The sequence below is a fragment of the Osmerus eperlanus genome, chromosome 13 (assembly GCF_963692335.1).
Source record: "Osmerus eperlanus chromosome 13, fOsmEpe2.1, whole genome shotgun sequence".
NCBI lineage: Eukaryota > Metazoa > Chordata > Actinopteri > Osmeriformes > Osmeridae > Osmerus > Osmerus eperlanus.
In genome coordinates, this window is record NC_085030.1 from 16,289,450 (window position 1) to 16,305,897 (window position 16,448).

Genomic DNA, 16,448 nt, shown 5'->3' on the forward strand with positions numbered 1-16,448 from the left:
TTCAGCCATTACATCAATGTTTTGTTGTGGATTAACTACTGTACAACAATTGGCATTTTGTTACTGGCAATGAAATCGATGCCTGTCGCATTGCCCTCGTTGAGGTTGTCAGTGGGAGTGATATCACCACCTTCCTAAAACATTTCTTGTTTATCTGTGAAGGTCTGTTGTTCTATTCAAACAACTGCTGCTGTTCCTGACCAGTTTTCCTTGCTGTTGTCATGGCAATGCTTTTGACCTGTCAGTCGCAGGAGGATTATTCCGGTATCGCCACGGAGACCAGCAAACTGACATGTCGGACAAGCTCAGCAGAGTGTCACTGACCAGGAAGGTCGAGAGGATTATAAAATCCTCAGGTATCAATCTGCTGCCTCTCTCTGAGCCTTGAGAACATGCCCAGAGTACTAGCAGTGCTGAGCTGCTCCACTTAGGAAGGTGCAGGATTCTCTTCTTGGGTGTTTATAAACTTGTCTTTTGTCTACTGGGTCAAAATGCTGCTGTGAGGGTGGTAGGGGTATGGTGCCAATGTTTCCTCAATGGTGGTTTTCTGAATGAATGACTTTGTTCATCCATCTGCACCTGGTATGGAAAGCATCCAAGAATCCCTTTGATATTTAATACCGACTTTTGTTTCCTTTTTGTTTTTTGTTTTTTTACATAAATGGGACAATTTGAGAATTGCCGCTCCGGTGAAACATCCTAAAGGTAGAAGTCCTGACTTGTTCTCCCTCCGGTTGTCTTTCTCCAGAGCATCTCGGAGCTGGAGGTTCTGGTGGCGCTCGCCCCGCCTCTCCCGAGCGTGGACGCCCTCTCTGAGGTCGTGGCTGGCCTCGGCACGGTGGAGGAGGTCATGAAGTACTTAGAGCCGGAACGCTGGCAGCTGGACATGGACGAGCTGTACAAGCCCACCTGGCAAATCCTGGGAAAGTCCTTCATCCACAACAAGAAATCCAGAGGTGAGACAAACTGTCAGTCTGTCAGGGTTGTTTTTTATACCTGAGTTTTGCTTTTTACGCATGTTTTGGTTAAGCTGAGCTCTTCAAACCCTTTTATTATCCAAGATTTATTTTGACTCGGTGCAGCATACTGACAGGTCAGTGTTTTAACCCCACCTGTAATCCTCAAACGAGGACCAACTGAAGAAACTGTTGGATGCACTTCCTGTTCCAGGAGTAGACCTCAACCTTCTCAGAGAGGAAGTGAAGCTGTACAGCTGCACCCCACGGAACTTCTCCGTCTCCCTGCGCGAGGAGCTGAAGAGGACAGACGCCATCTTCTGGCCCAGCTGTCTTCTGGTGAGGCGCTGCGGGGGAAACTGTGCCTGCTGCTCTCACCGTTGCTACGACTGCCAGTGCGTCCCAGCCAGGGTCACCAGGAAGTACCACGAGGTAAGAGTTGTCGTGGAAACTATCTGGTTGGTTTTATGAGTAGTTTTATTTTTTTATTTTCATCCACAGTTGTTGAGGTCTGCCCACAGTTGTGGGGAAATTCACTCCTCAGTGAAATGTCTGGGGGGCAAAATGGCAAATCGAAACAGATTTGCCGTTTTCAAAAAGGGGACAGGACATGTCCCACCGGTGTATAATGAAACTTCTGCCCCTGCTCTGTGCTGCAGGTCCTCCTGCTGAAACACAGGAGTGGAGGACGAGGGTTGCAGAAATCCATGACTGATGTGCCTCTGGAGCACCACGAAGAGTGTGCCTGTGTGTGTAAAGACGACAGGGACTGATCTGCACACCTGTTGCACCAGAGCCACAGTCGTCCCACGAGCCACTTGAAAGGATTCTCTCCTCGTCGTCCCCAGCCCACATCTCATCCCCCCACCCACCCCGACTGGGAGCGAATAAGATGGCTGGCTTGTCCCGGTGCTCTTTGCTAATTGGATGGGAGTGAAACAGGCTAGGTGGATTTGGCTGTAGTGGAGAAACTTTAGTTTATTTGAAGTGCATTTTTAAAAGACACGTGAAACAAACTGAATGCACTGGAACTGGACCTATTGTTTTTTGTTTTTGTCCTGATGATGCTTCTCTTGTGGGTTCCCAGAGATGGGAACAGGTGCTAAGGACTGTATTTGGCTGTTAGTTTAAGAGGACATTTGTCTTTTTTTTTTTTTTTACCTTTTGGAGGACTTGTTCAAATTCAACACAAATGGCCTCTTCTCTATCGAGTACTTTTGTGTATGCAAGTGTGCTGGCTTTGTGCGCTGCCTCTGGGACATTTATTAATCACATCAAGGAGAAAAAGGAAAGTCCTTTTATCAGTGATACTCAACTTCTTTCTCTCTCCAGATTTTTCCAGCGATTAGATTTTTGGAGTAAAGAAATGGAAGAAAAGATTAAGTAGTGAATCACTGCTGAGCTTGATGATGCAACTGTATTGTGTAAATCAATCTTTATGTTTTGTACTATATCTTTTTTTTTCTTTTTTTTACCAAAGATACTCAGTGAGTTGATAAAATTGCACACTTAAACCAAATGGGTGTTGTCAGACATCTCAACAGTGGTGTCAAATGCATTTTCTTTAGAGCTCCATCCATATAACCCTAAGTAGTGAGTGGAACATTTAAAATTGTGCATTTAAGGTATTTATTTTGTTCACCAAAAGTCCAAAATGTGTTTCTTTACAGTATGCTAAACGTGTAGTTATTCATTAATTTGTAGTGTGAATTCTAATGGTATTTTTTTAAATATTTTTTACCTACACACCATGACACAAATGTGTGTGGTCATCGTCTCAATACCAAAGTTATTTAACAATACTTTTTTATAATTGTATGTATTTTATTGTACTTTAGAAAAGAAATAAACACAACAGTGTATTACTAGAGATAGTTTTACGCTATAATTTACACCTTAGAGAGATTGAAATATCTTTTTTTTTTTTTTTTATATAAACTAGAACCGTTACCCATATCCTCAATAAATGAGTCACAAGAAACAGTTTTATCCACACAGTTTATAAACTTTGCTTTTTCAATGACAAGAGTTAGCAGGTTCTTGGATTCCAATGTATACATCATTACCAATCATCTTCAAAATTGCTACAGGATACAGTAAGTAAGTAAGTAAGTAAGACTATTTATATAGCACATTTCATACAAGAATTGTAGCTCAAGGTGCTTTACATAAAATCAATATAAACAATAATACAAGTGATAAACAATTCAAACAAAAATAAAAATCCCAATAATATCTCTGTTCAAGAGAGAAAACAACTTTAAAAAGTAGGAAAACCCTTTTGAGATAAAATTACTTAAATGCTTCGGTAAAAAGGTAGGTTTTAAGCTGTCTTTTAAAAATGTCTAGAGTGTTTGCTTCCCTAATATTTATGGGTAATTTGTTCCATAATCACCAATCTTCTTATGACTGCTTCTGGTGACCTCTAATAGGCCTGCATTTGATGATCGCAGTGTTCTAGCTGGTGTGTAGTTTATAAAGGAGTTAGCAATGTAGCTAGGTCCTTGTCCGTGTAGAGCTTTGTATGTGAGGAAAAGGACCTTAAAGTCAATTCTGAAAGTAACAGGGAGCCAGTGTAAAGTAGCTAGGACAGGACTAATGTGTTCTCTCCTTTTAGTTTTGGTTAATAATCTAGCTACACAAACAAACAATCTACAGGATTGTTTGTGTACTGTATACATACAGCACAGTATAAAATGTATGTTTTTTGTGTGTATCACAAAAAAATGGGTTTCCCATAATGCAGTGCCAAGAGGTCAGAGGTCAGCATGCCTCAGTCATATTTCTTGAGGTACACATGAGGTAGAAAGGATCATTTGGGGTATTGGTATGCTTAGAAGAAAGAAAAGAAAAAAAAAAGAAATCTCCCAGGGATGTTTGTACATCAAAATCACCTGGAATTTTATGTCCCACCAGGCTCAGAACATTTTATTTGACCAAGAAAACCTCTTAGCATGCCTGCTCCCTCCCTCCCTCCCACATTTTTTTCTCCTCAGACTTTCTCTTTTCTCTCCGTCTCGCTCTCTCTAATGTAATCACCCAAACTAATTCATCATCAAAAACCAGTTAAATCAAATATCACGGAAACATTTGTCCTCGAAGCATTGAACTTCTGTTTCCACCCCACCCTGAGGTCCGACAGTAGATCAGCCCAGTATAACATACCAAGACACTGTCCTCTCTCCTCTGGGCTGTGAGGTCATCTGGAGAGAGCTTCTCATTTGTCCATCTCAGATGGCTGTCCATGCCAATTACTCTGATCTAATGTACATGCTGGCAGGAGTCCGTTGTGACGCCAGATGCTACTGCAGAAACCCTCTGGGTCCCAGGGTGATTTTTATAATATTAAACAGACTCCCTCCTTCCCTCCACCTTATTTTATGTATTTCTCTCCCAGTTTCTAGAGAATCTCTCGACACGGAACAGCGTGTGTGTGTGTGTGTGTCAGTCAGGCTGCAGTCCAGTATTTACCATCTCCACCATCACTTTTCATCCCATTTCCCCCTGACTCATGTTCCATTTGACCCTGTCAAGCTGCAGACGATACGTTGTTTTAACATGGTTGCTTTTCAAAGTCCATTCGTCGGATTGCAAACAAATGACATTAATGGTGTTGCAAGGGATTCATAAATTTGTTTTTGCCCAAATGTTTATTTTAATTTTCAATATATATGCAGGAGAGATCTTTGACTGGATTTCCTAACATGTGCCAAAACCTTTTTTGGGTCTGTGTGAAGTGTGAGAACCTTAGCTGTGCATCTTCCTCTTCCTACATTAATCCTCTTTTAAATGACACAATTAATTAACTTGGCGTGTTGACAGCAGCGCTGGTCGCATGGATAGATACCAGGGAAACACTGAACTGAGAAACACTGAACTGAGAAACACTGAACTGAGAAACACTGAACCTGCCGAACTAACAGATTTGCCCTTTTCCTTCCCTTGCTGTCCCACCTGACGGCCGTGTCCTTGGTTGGTTCACATTCATCTCCAACTGTAACAAAGCTCCTCCTGAAAACACACTCATATTCTTGCGAACACAAGATGTGGGCAGTACAGTAGCTTTTCCGGTCTGTTTTCTGAGTGTTGTCTGGTGAATAAAGGGCGAGTCATCCGGGAAAGGGCTTTCGATGAAGGTAGTTATGGTTTCCTCACCACTGAGGTACCACGGTTGTGTGCTTCCAGTCTGTCTTCAAGGCCTTCAAAACTAGCTTACGCACAAGCACAGCATTGAAGTATTAGTCTAATTCAACTACATTCTAGTTTAACTATGAAGGAATGAGTTAAACTTTCAGTTTTATACTAAGCTACAGAACCAACCCGTTATTCCAGAAACCCTTTGAAAGCCCTTTGCTACATTTTTAGATTGTACAGCATCAACAATCACTCTGGCACACGTCAGCTTTTAGACCACAGTAGTAAAAACAAAACCCTCCCTACTAACATCACCCTCCCATATCCTCGCAACCACTTCATCCTCCTTACGGCACAGTAGCAAATGACTGTGCCGTAAATTCCCACGAGTGCCTGCCATCGATTGCGTTGCGGGATCGTCCATAACACTCCTGTCTATGGGAGCACTGAGTGATCAGAGAGTAGGACGTCATTACTGTGGGAGTATTCGTCTCCAGATGACATCTCCAGTGTTCCTAATTGGTCCTTAGTATGGATGGAGAGGCCATGTTACGTTTTAAAAATTATAGTGTTCTTGTGCTGTGGTTTTCGGGGAACGGGCAGCGTTACTGGGAAAAGCAATGTCTCTGACTGGTATTAATCACTGGGTCAGTAAACTGTTTGCCAAGGAGCGCTTGCGAGACCCTCATGTTAAGTATAGGTTAAAATGTTAGACAGATGTCTCCCATTCTGGTTGTAGTAGGCCCAACGGTAATTTATCTGAGTTGTCATTTCTACCGCCAAACATCCTTAAACACGGCTGCATTGGCGGTTGCGTGTCAAACTGCTAGCTTCATCTTAACCGGTGCAGCCAAAGTACAGAGCGTTGCAAGGTTATCACCTAGGCTACTCAACCGATGGTGTTTCCAAGCCTAATGCACTCTGACATGATGCTAACAGCCAATGTCGTTACTCATCTGGTCTAACCCACAGGCCACGAGGCAAATGCATTATTAATAACGTGCAAGGTCAAAAGTAGCAGAATACTTTTCGGGTTAGTTTTCAGTGCTATAAGTGCACGGATGTGCTGTTAGTGCACTTCAAATAATTAGACCCATTTAGCCATAGTCTTATCGATCTCCAGATCTAAACTTTGACAGACAGAAACTAGAGAGGCCAGCTGTTTCAAGCATAAAATATGAAATTATATTGATGGATGGATGGACAAAACCCAAAGCACAGACACCTGTTACAGAAGCAGTCATTTGAAAATATTAAACTGTAGGTTTAAAAAAAAAACAAGTAGGCCATGCCTTCTTAATGCATCGCATCTCAGCCCTCTCCTTTCCTATTAACGCCATACAATAGGAGGCAGCTACAATACAGTTTGAAACGTAATTTTTTTCTACCAATTTCTGTTGCAGTTATTCACTCTACTATTCACTCTACTAGACTGTACATGTGCAAGTGAGAGCCTTGAGTATCCATGACTCCTCACGGAGTCTCAGCCCCCCCCACCCCACCCCCGACCCCACCCACCAGGCCTCCCCCCTCCTCTCCTTCTGCCTTGTAAAGGAGGGTGCAGCGACAGCAGACAGAGTGGCCATGAGCTCCCAGGTGACAGATGTGAGCTCCATATGGCCGTGGGTCCTGGAGGTCAGATGCTCTCCCAGGGGCCTGTGGATAATCATCTAGGAGCTCCCTACTAGGGCTCCACTGTTACCCAGGCCCCACCCCCATGACACTGACAGATGCACACAGAGACCGGCGCTGACACTTGAAAAATGCACCGATAACGTCTCGTGTTTTCTCCCCTACAGCCCCCTTCCCCCCCCTCCCCGGGAGAAATTCGTTCCTGAATAGAGGTATTGATGGCATATGTAGACGACATGCTTCTGTGATCTTTATACGTCTGTGTTGCTGGGAGTGGAGACAGGGTTTGCTTTTGTTTGGTCATCGCTCACTTGTGAGAGGGTGAGGTACACCTTGACTAGGCGACTGTGTTTTATGTTTATGGTGCGGCATTTACACAGTAAAGACAATACAGCTCCGACATTGATCTGTTTCGATCGAGTGGACGGGGGTGCCATTCTGGGAGCATAAATTAACAAGGAATGGATGGTCTGGATGAATGGAGAACTGTCACTGCGCCAGAGAATCCTGACAGCTGGCACCATTTTCTATTCCGAGTTTATTATTTTCTGTCTGGGGCTGCTGTGTAGGAGTGTGTGGGATTTACAGTTTGGATATGGTTAGTCGAGGGGAGTGAGCTTCCTCCTTCTGATGAATTAGCCATGGGTCCGCTCACTGTGAACACCAACTTCCAACAGTCCAACTCCATTTGCTGCCAGACCTAGGCTCTGTAGCATTTAAGTTCAGAAGCTAACTTCAGAGAGGCCTTGCAGAATTTTCTAGCACTCTTTCAGGTAGTGTAGTGCAGAGGGTATTCTTGACAGGAATTTTTCATCCCCTAGAGAAGGAGGTAACACATCGTTTATTTTGAAGAATTTCAACATGGATTGACAAACCCAAGGGGCATACTGTATGGTAGCAATCCCCCAAATTGAAAAAAATGTGTTACGGTAAGCCAAAACCAAAGATCAGCTTGTATCAAATACAACGTTTATCAGTGTCAAATCGCTCATCCGGATCTCTCCTCATCGATTGTGACCTCACAGTCCTGTGTTCCGCTGCTGAGTTGTTCTTTCCGTCACTTCAAAGTCTCCAGAAATAGTCAGGAACAGTTCCAGATTGTCATCACCCACTCATGGCGGAGGAGAAGGTAGGTCACCTCTGGTACATGTTAGCATTTCACCCCCACATTAGCAAAACACAGGGCCTCTCAGTGACCTGACAGACAGAGATTAATGGGGTCTAATGCCATTTGTTATTCTTTCCAAAAAGTTAAATCTACTGAATCGTTTTTCAGTATGCCATCAACTAGAGTAGTCATGAAGCTAGGACACCCCCAGCATGCTAGCCTGATACAATACTGGAGCCAGGAAGCCTTGAGGAAAACGACAGTTGAGCTGTGACCGTCTCTTCCCGTGCCTTTTCTCTCTTTTCAAGCGTGGCAGCCCTCGGCCAACACTGTCACTCCGGTTAGTTTAAGACAGAACAAAGAAAGAATTAAACACCTGTATTTGACTTCCCTCCTCTCCTGAAGAAAAGAAAATGCCTAAAAACAACACAAGCCAGGAGAGGACAGCCTCATTACTCATCAGAAATGAGCTTTTTTCCCCCGTAGCAGACAACCGCTCGCCAGAAAATGACAACTCACTTTCTCCTCTACATGTCTGGGCTTGCCCGCTGTTGAGAATTAAGTATAAGATTCGGGGGAGGTATACTCCGTGCCCTGGTCAAATAGTTTACTTCATCCTGTTTTCTTTTTAGACCCTGCTTGGAAAGAGGTTCACAGACCACATGGGAGGCGCTACAGAGAGCTAGTCAGCCCTCCACTAAATGCGCCCTTTCTACAGAGGCATTGCAGGGCCGGTGCCTATAATCTACTTCAGTGATGTGGTCACTCGGAAAAAACCCTGGACGGGGTCAGTTTACTCTTTAATAGTAAAGGTTTACAAATTTAGGAAACCACCCTTGCCTAACGACAAGAGTTAGCCTCCTGAGGGGAGTGAAGAGTTTCCAGCCATTTTCAAATCAGCTTCTGGAAAATGTCAACAAAATGTCCCTCTTAATTAGCTTAAGTTCTCTATGCGGCATATAGTCACAGGTGATACCATCTGCAGAGGAACAGATTCAAAGCAAAATGTCTATTTATCTTGACATTTAATCTAACTAGCCTGTTGACCAAGCCAGGAATTAGAGGTGGCCCTTAAATATCTTTTTAAGTCGGAGGCGATTCGATTCCTTTTTCCCGCTTAACTGCAGACAGGTATTTTAAATTCAGCAGTAAGTGAGGCTAAAATAAACGCTGTTATCACACAACCTGTTAAACCCTGGAGGGTCCACGGTCTGGAACCCGGGTCGACCACGGGGGCCTTTGGGGCAGACAGATCCATGTTTGTTTGAGCATACCATTGTTTATGAAACATCCTGGCGGGTAACACACTTTGAGGAGAAGCCAAAGTCAACCCACACCAAGTATTTGCCAATCTCTTTAACCAGGTTTTAATCACATTGTTTTTCCCCACTCCATAGCACTCTTTGTCAAAAACATTTTAACATGTTTTTTTGGTTTTTCGGGTGAAGTTTCTCTCTACACAACTGTCTTATCCACAGAGGACTGTCTTGTCCAGGGGGGCTTTTACTTTGAAGAGAATAAACCGCCAGCTGTGATCCACTCTGCTGTTGCCGAGTGAGATGTGCTTACCTGCTGGGTCTGTCTGATTCACACCCACTGTTCAGATGGTAGAGGAGGCTGAGTGTGTGTGTGTGTGTGTGTGTCTGTGTGTCTGTGTGTGTGTGTCTGTGTGTGTAGATGTCAAATTAGAGGGATCTAATTTTATTGCAGCAATCTGTCACTCTGTTCTAAATGGCTTTGGACTGCAGACTCTGCTGCCTGTAACATTGTCTTTATCTTGCTCTGCAACACCTAGTTGAAGATTTCTAGAAAACAACTAAGTCCCACCTTGATGTGGTCCAACCTGCCAAGTCACCTACGAACGGAGTTCACGGTCTTCATCCTAGGGCTGCACAACTAATCAAATTTTAATCACGATCACGGCTTCCCACGATCAAATTCGCGTGATCGAGCGATATTTAAAACGGGTCATTCCGTGCATAGTTCCAAAGTTTTTTTTTTTTTTTTAGCTTCCTTAAATATATTTACACAATGTAAAATGTAAAATAGTGCTCTGAAGTTTTGCTACATTTTCATTATTGTTTTTATTTTTTATTTTTATTCTTTAACCTTTTCATGTTCCTGTTAAATTTGCCTGAAAACGCCTAAACAGCATACCCAAAGTAAATTGGAAGCTGTTCTTGAACCATTTGGAGTACATGCATGTAAATGATCTCTTTTGAAAGCTGACACTCTGAAGTTATGTCCCCTGTTGTCAGGACCCCTGTCAGTCCTTCTAGTGTTGAGTAATAGAAGCTTGAACACAAGGAAAGTGAAAATTTCTATTTCCGCCTAGATTTTGTTTTGAAAACAGAGGCCTGAAGAGGCCTAGAGGTGGTAGGTATTATCTGGAAGACTAAATTGGACCACAGGTTGAAGCCTTACCCAATTCAAATCAAAAGTCAAACATAATACCACAATATATTCATATTTGACACATGTTTTTATAAGAGTACATCCAGGAATTTTCTAAAAGGGTCTTTTGGAGACTCCAAAATGACCCTTTGTAACCAAGGTCAAGGTCAAATAAAAAGGTATTATTTTTCATAATTGTTATCTCTGGCCCATCTCTGGTACTTAGAAATATCATATATAATAGCTAAATCCCTAATTAGTAATACTGAAACACAAAAACTGAAGCATGAACACATTGGAGTGCTTTATCTGATTCCAAGGATTGGCGCACAAAGAACACTGATTCTGTCAACCATATTGCGCAATCGACTGTTATTTTGAAGGCTCCACAGACGCATACAAATGAGGTATTGGCATTTTCAGCTAGCTGTCAGCTACAAGGCTAACGAGCTAATTTCAGAGCCAGTCGAAGCCAGTTCGAGAAATTTGTTTAGAACGAGTGTGGGGGGGGGGGGGCGGGGGGGGGGCAGGACGCACAGACCTAGTTGGCTTTAGAGGGCTGTCAACGGGGCATGGAAGCTCCTATTGGGTCGAACAAGGTGTCAATCAAAAGGGGAGGGTTCAACGGACATTTTGAGACCTTCATTTTGTAAATACTCCGTTGATAAATCGGAGAAAATAACACTTTTATGTGAACAAGTTGTTTCTTCCGTCGGCTAACTTGCATAATGAAACAAAGGATAATGGCTATTCATGAACGTAAAACATTGTATTTGGACGAATTACTTTACATGGTTAGATACTTTGAACCCTTGGGACTTACGCAGATCAAGTTTTGATGGCATGATTTGCACACCTGGACCTATTTGAACAACTTAGGGTGAGTACAACTTTTTTCTTTGGCATTGTTGAAGGAATGTTCACCGGAAAAAGACGTTGACTTTGCTTGCTATTGCGACTTGATCTTGAATTGGTTTATTTCAATGGAAGCACAAGAATCGTAGCTTTCCAACGATGTATAACATGTGTAGCGTCTAAAAAATATATTTTTTAGAATTTAGTGCGTAGTAACTGAGGAAGGGGGAGGCAGCATTTTTGTCTCGCGGGCGAAACAGGAGCGTAAACAGGTTAAGGAAATGCACTGAATTTTGGTGAATAAGAGGACCTAGTTTATTTTGATGCACATATTTGTACATTAGCGGGAATGTAGCACAATATGGATGTGATAATTAATCGTGATCTCAATATTGATCAAAATAATCGTGATTATCATTTTGGCCATAATCGTGCAGCCCTACTTCATCCTCATCAATAAGTCTCAGGTACTTAATTGGCAATAATATTCTAGTTACAAGTAGGATATCATGGATGTGGGGTCATGCTGGATCTGCCCTCTAGAGGTTTTGACGATGAATTACACACAGAAACAACACAACAAGACTTTAAGAGCAGGGATTCATGTTTGACATTGACCTTTGCCCTCACTTGTTGACCTTACTTTGTTGCAGTGACCATTTGAAACAGCATGAAGCCTCGTCCTTAATCACACTCTCCTGTCCTCAGTTCATGTCACTGAAGTCAAGTTAGTTATCTCGATTCTTCGTCTGTCTTTGATGATTTCATGATCAATGTCGAAGGTACTCATCTTTTCCTGATGAAAGACAACGTTTTGATCCTGTGAGATATAAAAAATGGCAATTTCATTCTACGTACTTATGGAGTAGCCTTTGATGTAAAACATTACTTCAGTATATAACATTCAGAGCATTTATAGACCTTCTTGGTCCCTGTGGGCTCAGACAATTGAGTCGGTACTTAACGTACTGTACGGTCTCCAGAGCATATCAAACTGTGTTGTCCTCCTTATAAAAACGGCTTTGAAGTCTGTCTCAGATCTGCAAGATCAAACATTCCAATATAAAGCTGTTATGGAATCACGCTACGTATGCCTTATCAAACAACTTTTATCCTCCATTGCAGGGTTCTGTGAAACCTCAAAACCTTGTTGCGTCCCGCGCGGTACGCTACTTAAGCAAGAGATGATTTTTAGAATGTGCAACGAGTGCTGGTCTACCCAGACGTCTGACGGAACATTCCATTGTGGATTATGTTGTCATCAACACACGGAATAATAGCACAGCAAAAATAAAACGAATGTCTTTGGCCTTGTCTCGTAGGTCATGAATTCCTGGCGAGAGTGTTCTTCCATTTTGTGAATTATGATATCTTCATGTTTCTGACCATGTCACAAGTCTGTCAAATTGCATTATTTTCCTCCTTTTTTCTCAGTCATACATCTGTTGTTTATTGTCTGTTAAGCTGTTTGTTTATCCTGGCAGGATGTTTGTTTTAGTTTTCAGTGACTTCTCCAGATAGACAGGCTGTGTATGGCATATACTGTAAGCTACATGTTATAAACCTATTTGCACAACGAACCATTGTTTTAGAAATGGTGATGTCTGTCTGCTAACATTGTAGTGTTGGGACAACGCTTGAAATAAAAGTGGTTTTGAATTGTGGCCCTTAAAACCATGTTGGTTTCCTGGCTTGATCTAGCCATGGATGCAATTTTGAGTAAGTGCCCTCTGGATGAAAAACAAAAACCCACAAGTGTTGAAAATGGTCATTTATCCTGCCAGCTTTGTCCGCACGCACAGTAAAACTCACCCCCTGCAAAGAAACAACAAGTAACGTCACCTCTCACCTCGCACCGTGTCCAGACTCTCCAGCTTCAGACTGCCACTACACCACAAGAAGGATTTTCCCTTTCAACTAAACGCATCTGAAGTTAATGGGCCAAACAGGATGGTGGCACACACCTTAAATCCAGGTTGTAACTGCTTGAATTACATGCTTTTTATTGGCCTCAAAGTGCCTGGCTCATAGTGAGGTTAAGATGAGTTGGCATTGCTCATGGCCTCTTAAAGAGCTTGTGGTGCCGGCTTCCTCACCAGCTTAAGAAATGAGTGGCTTAGTAAACATCTCAACCACTCTGGAGTAAATTACCTTCAGCCCAATTAATAAAGCCTTCTCCCCTCTCCATTTTGTGGTTTTCACATTGATAAATCCCACAATCAACACCACTGTTGCGGACCGCAGGTCACATTAGAGAAAGCTGCATCACATTTGAAATATTATTTAAAATTAAGGAAACCATTTAGGTTTTGGTTTTATCTCTTCCACTACATGTTATGCTTTTCTCAAGGGCAGTATAAGTAAACTCTTATAGCCCTTAGAATTATTACACAAAAGTGTGGTATTTACAGCCTAAAACGTTGTTTTTAACACAGGGTTTATTTTGCTTTGTAAAAATGGTCTAGATATTTGCAAAGTAAACTTGCCGGGGGCAGATAAGATCAGACTGTTTTCAAGATGTCAGAGGAAGAGAGGAGTGTCAGTCTGACGATCATTCTGGATGATTGCTGATGGGGGTTCTCTCAAAACAGTTTGGCGTAGAGATCTCACTCAGGACTATGGAGAGGTTTATCCTTTGATTCAGCATTCAGGGCTCTGACGGGGTCTGCTAAACAGGGATTACCTTTCAGGATGTCAGTTTCAGATCCCAGGATGGAGACTGACAGCCATGAGCACTACAGCAGTCTGCCTTCTTTATCGTCAGAGTTTGGCTGGGATGTGGTGTTTAACGTACAATCACACCGCTCGTCCTTCATGATGAAAACCCTCAGAAACTTACCTGCTGAGAATTTAAATTATTAATGGATTTTCGACTTTTCAAGGTATATTATAAAGTGAGTTTATGATGAAATTGTTATACTGTATATTGAACTCCTCTTATGATGAACGGTGTCATATTTTATGCACTTTAAATCATCATCTTAGAGAGCTTTAAACCACTCCTGTGTGGCAGATTAATAATATCACCTGGTGCAAAGACACCAGGCATTTCTAGACACTGCAGAGATGAGGGGGCCAGTGGGAACAGGAAATGGCTCATTTGAGACGATGTTCTGTTCTGTAGACTGTGGGGAGATGAACAGATGAAGTAAGGGGAGTAAGTCAAAGTAATAATACCCTGAATCTGATAACGAAATATCGTGTTTCTCAGTAAAAGCGTATGAGGTTATGACAGAGAGGGGAGGATGGACTGAATTCCATTGTGCTGGGACTGTTTGTAAAACGCGGTGTTGCTTTAATGGCATGTCTCATGTAATCTCAGAGAAACGAAGAAGAAGCCATTTCATTTGAGATTTTCCATGAGCGCAACATTACACTCTCCTAAGTATTTTGAGGTTCTGAGTCTGTTACAGTCCATCTTAATTTTTAATAATAAAACGAAACTTGAACCCACTGTTGATGAGGATGTTTGAAGGAGATCTGGTTTCCAGATCTTGTGTGTTGAATATTATATACAGTATATAGTCTGAATATTATATCATTTAAACCGATGTGGTGTTACTGGCTGATACACTTTCAACTGGACGTTTTGCGTAACTTTTCGATTGTTTCAGGGAAATAGGTGTTTTACTACATAACCTTTTATTGTGTTGGGTGTTCTTTAACATCCAGGAAATGCATTGATTTCACCAGGCAGCCATGGTTCCTAGGACCCTGTAATGCTCCTCTTTGGGAGGAAGAAAGCAGAGAGAGAGAAAAACATGTAACTCTTCCAGCTCTGCCACATGTTGTTGTTTTTCTCGAGCTATGAAATGAAATTGCCGGAAAAGGGAACTAGCCACTGTAACAAGTGTACGCCAAACCCCAAGAGAACAAAGTAGAGGCAGGACTGCTTCATGAGGCTGGGAAACATCTGTACAGGACATCACCACTCACTGCCCCCTCCCACTCCCCCAACCCCGGCCCCCCTCCCACTCCCCCGGCGCCCCTCCCACTCCCCCAACCCCGGCCCCCTTGCCCCCCTCCCACTCCCCCAACTCCCGGCCTCCTTGCCCCCCAGCCTCCTCTCCCAACCCCCAACCCCCAGCCCCCAGCCCCCTTGCCCACCAGCCTCCTCTCCCAACACCCAACCCCCTTGCCCCCCAGCCTCCTCCCCCAACCCCCGGCCCCCTTGCCCCCCAGCCTCCTCCCCCAACCCCCGGCCCCCTTGCCCCCCAGCCTCCTCCCCCTTCACACCCAGGCCTCCTCCCCCACATACCCAAGTCCCCTCTCCCACACCCTGGACTCAACCCCCCCCCCCCCCACACACACACACACACACACACACAAACCCCCTTTCCCCCACACCCAGGCTTCCATCCCCCCCACACCCTGCCTCCACAGCCAGTGAGGGGCCCCACAGGGCCCCAAAGTGAGGCCAACGCCACCACAGTCGTTTTACAAGTTTTAGTGTTAAGAACCTTGTGGGAATGGTGCTGGACTGCCGAGAGCTGGAACTGGAAGAAGATTAAAGAAACTAGTAGTTGATTGGCGTGATTCATGAAATGTTTTTATGAAGCCTTGATTGAACTCGTTAAAAAAAATCCCCATTTCGGTGAAGACTAATGACATTGTGTGCTGACACAGACTGTGTGGTCTTTCCTGGTTACAACCGAACACTGAAATCAGTTTAATCAGAGCTCTGTCTAAGACCTGTCCCACATGTCTGAAACACTGACCCAATACTTACATATACTCAATTTCCTGTCTCTATACCATCACTGTCCTTCCCAGCATCAAACCAGCTGTGAAAGAACAGTGAACTGATGGATGTTGACAGAAAGCAGGGGACGTAAAACGAATATCCTGAGGAGGCAGGGAGGTCTTGGTGGTTGTGCACAGTTGGCACAGGGACAGGGGAGGGGAGTGGATGGGGGAGGAGGAGGGAGGAGAGTGGATGGGGGAGGAGAGGAGGGGGGAGGAGGAGGGAGAAGGGAGGAGAGGAGGGGGGAGGAGAAGGGAGGAGAGGAGGGGGGAGAAGGAGGGAGGAGGAGAGTGGATGGGGGAGGAGAGGAGGGGGGAGAAGGGAGGAGAGGAGGGGGGAGGAGAGTGGATGGGGAGGAGAGGAGGGAGGAGGAGAGTGGATGGGGAGGAGAGGAGGGGGGAGGAGGAGGGAGGAGAGGAGAGTGGATGGGGGAGGAGAAGGGAGGAGAGGGGCCATTGGAGATGAGGAGAGGGGGTAGAGGGGAAGGTTTCCAACCGAGATGCCAAGTGGTCCTAGACTCGGCCAAGGCCTGGATGAATCGGGGCGACAGGCCGTGCAGTTCCCGGAACATGGATCACAGAAGGTACGGCTCGTGGGGAACCTCACTAAATCCGCTGGTGGGAAA

The 16,448-nt window shown here is 43.9% G+C and overlaps 1 protein-coding gene across 1 annotated transcript in view; it reads left to right on the plus strand.

The window, feature by feature from the left end:
- The window catches only part of pdgfc (platelet derived growth factor c), a 32,197-nt gene extending 29,371 nt beyond the window's left edge, over positions 1–2,826 (plus strand). The window contains exons 4-6 of the mRNA XM_062476954.1: positions 749–956; positions 1,171–1,388; positions 1,616–2,826. Of these exons, the coding sequence (XP_062332938.1) occupies positions 749–956; positions 1,171–1,388; positions 1,616–1,729 (540 nt within the window). The 3' untranslated portion in view covers positions 1,730–2,826. The remainder of the gene's footprint in view (positions 1–748; positions 957–1,170; positions 1,389–1,615) is intronic.
- Positions 2,827–16,448: the final 13,622 nt, after the last annotated feature.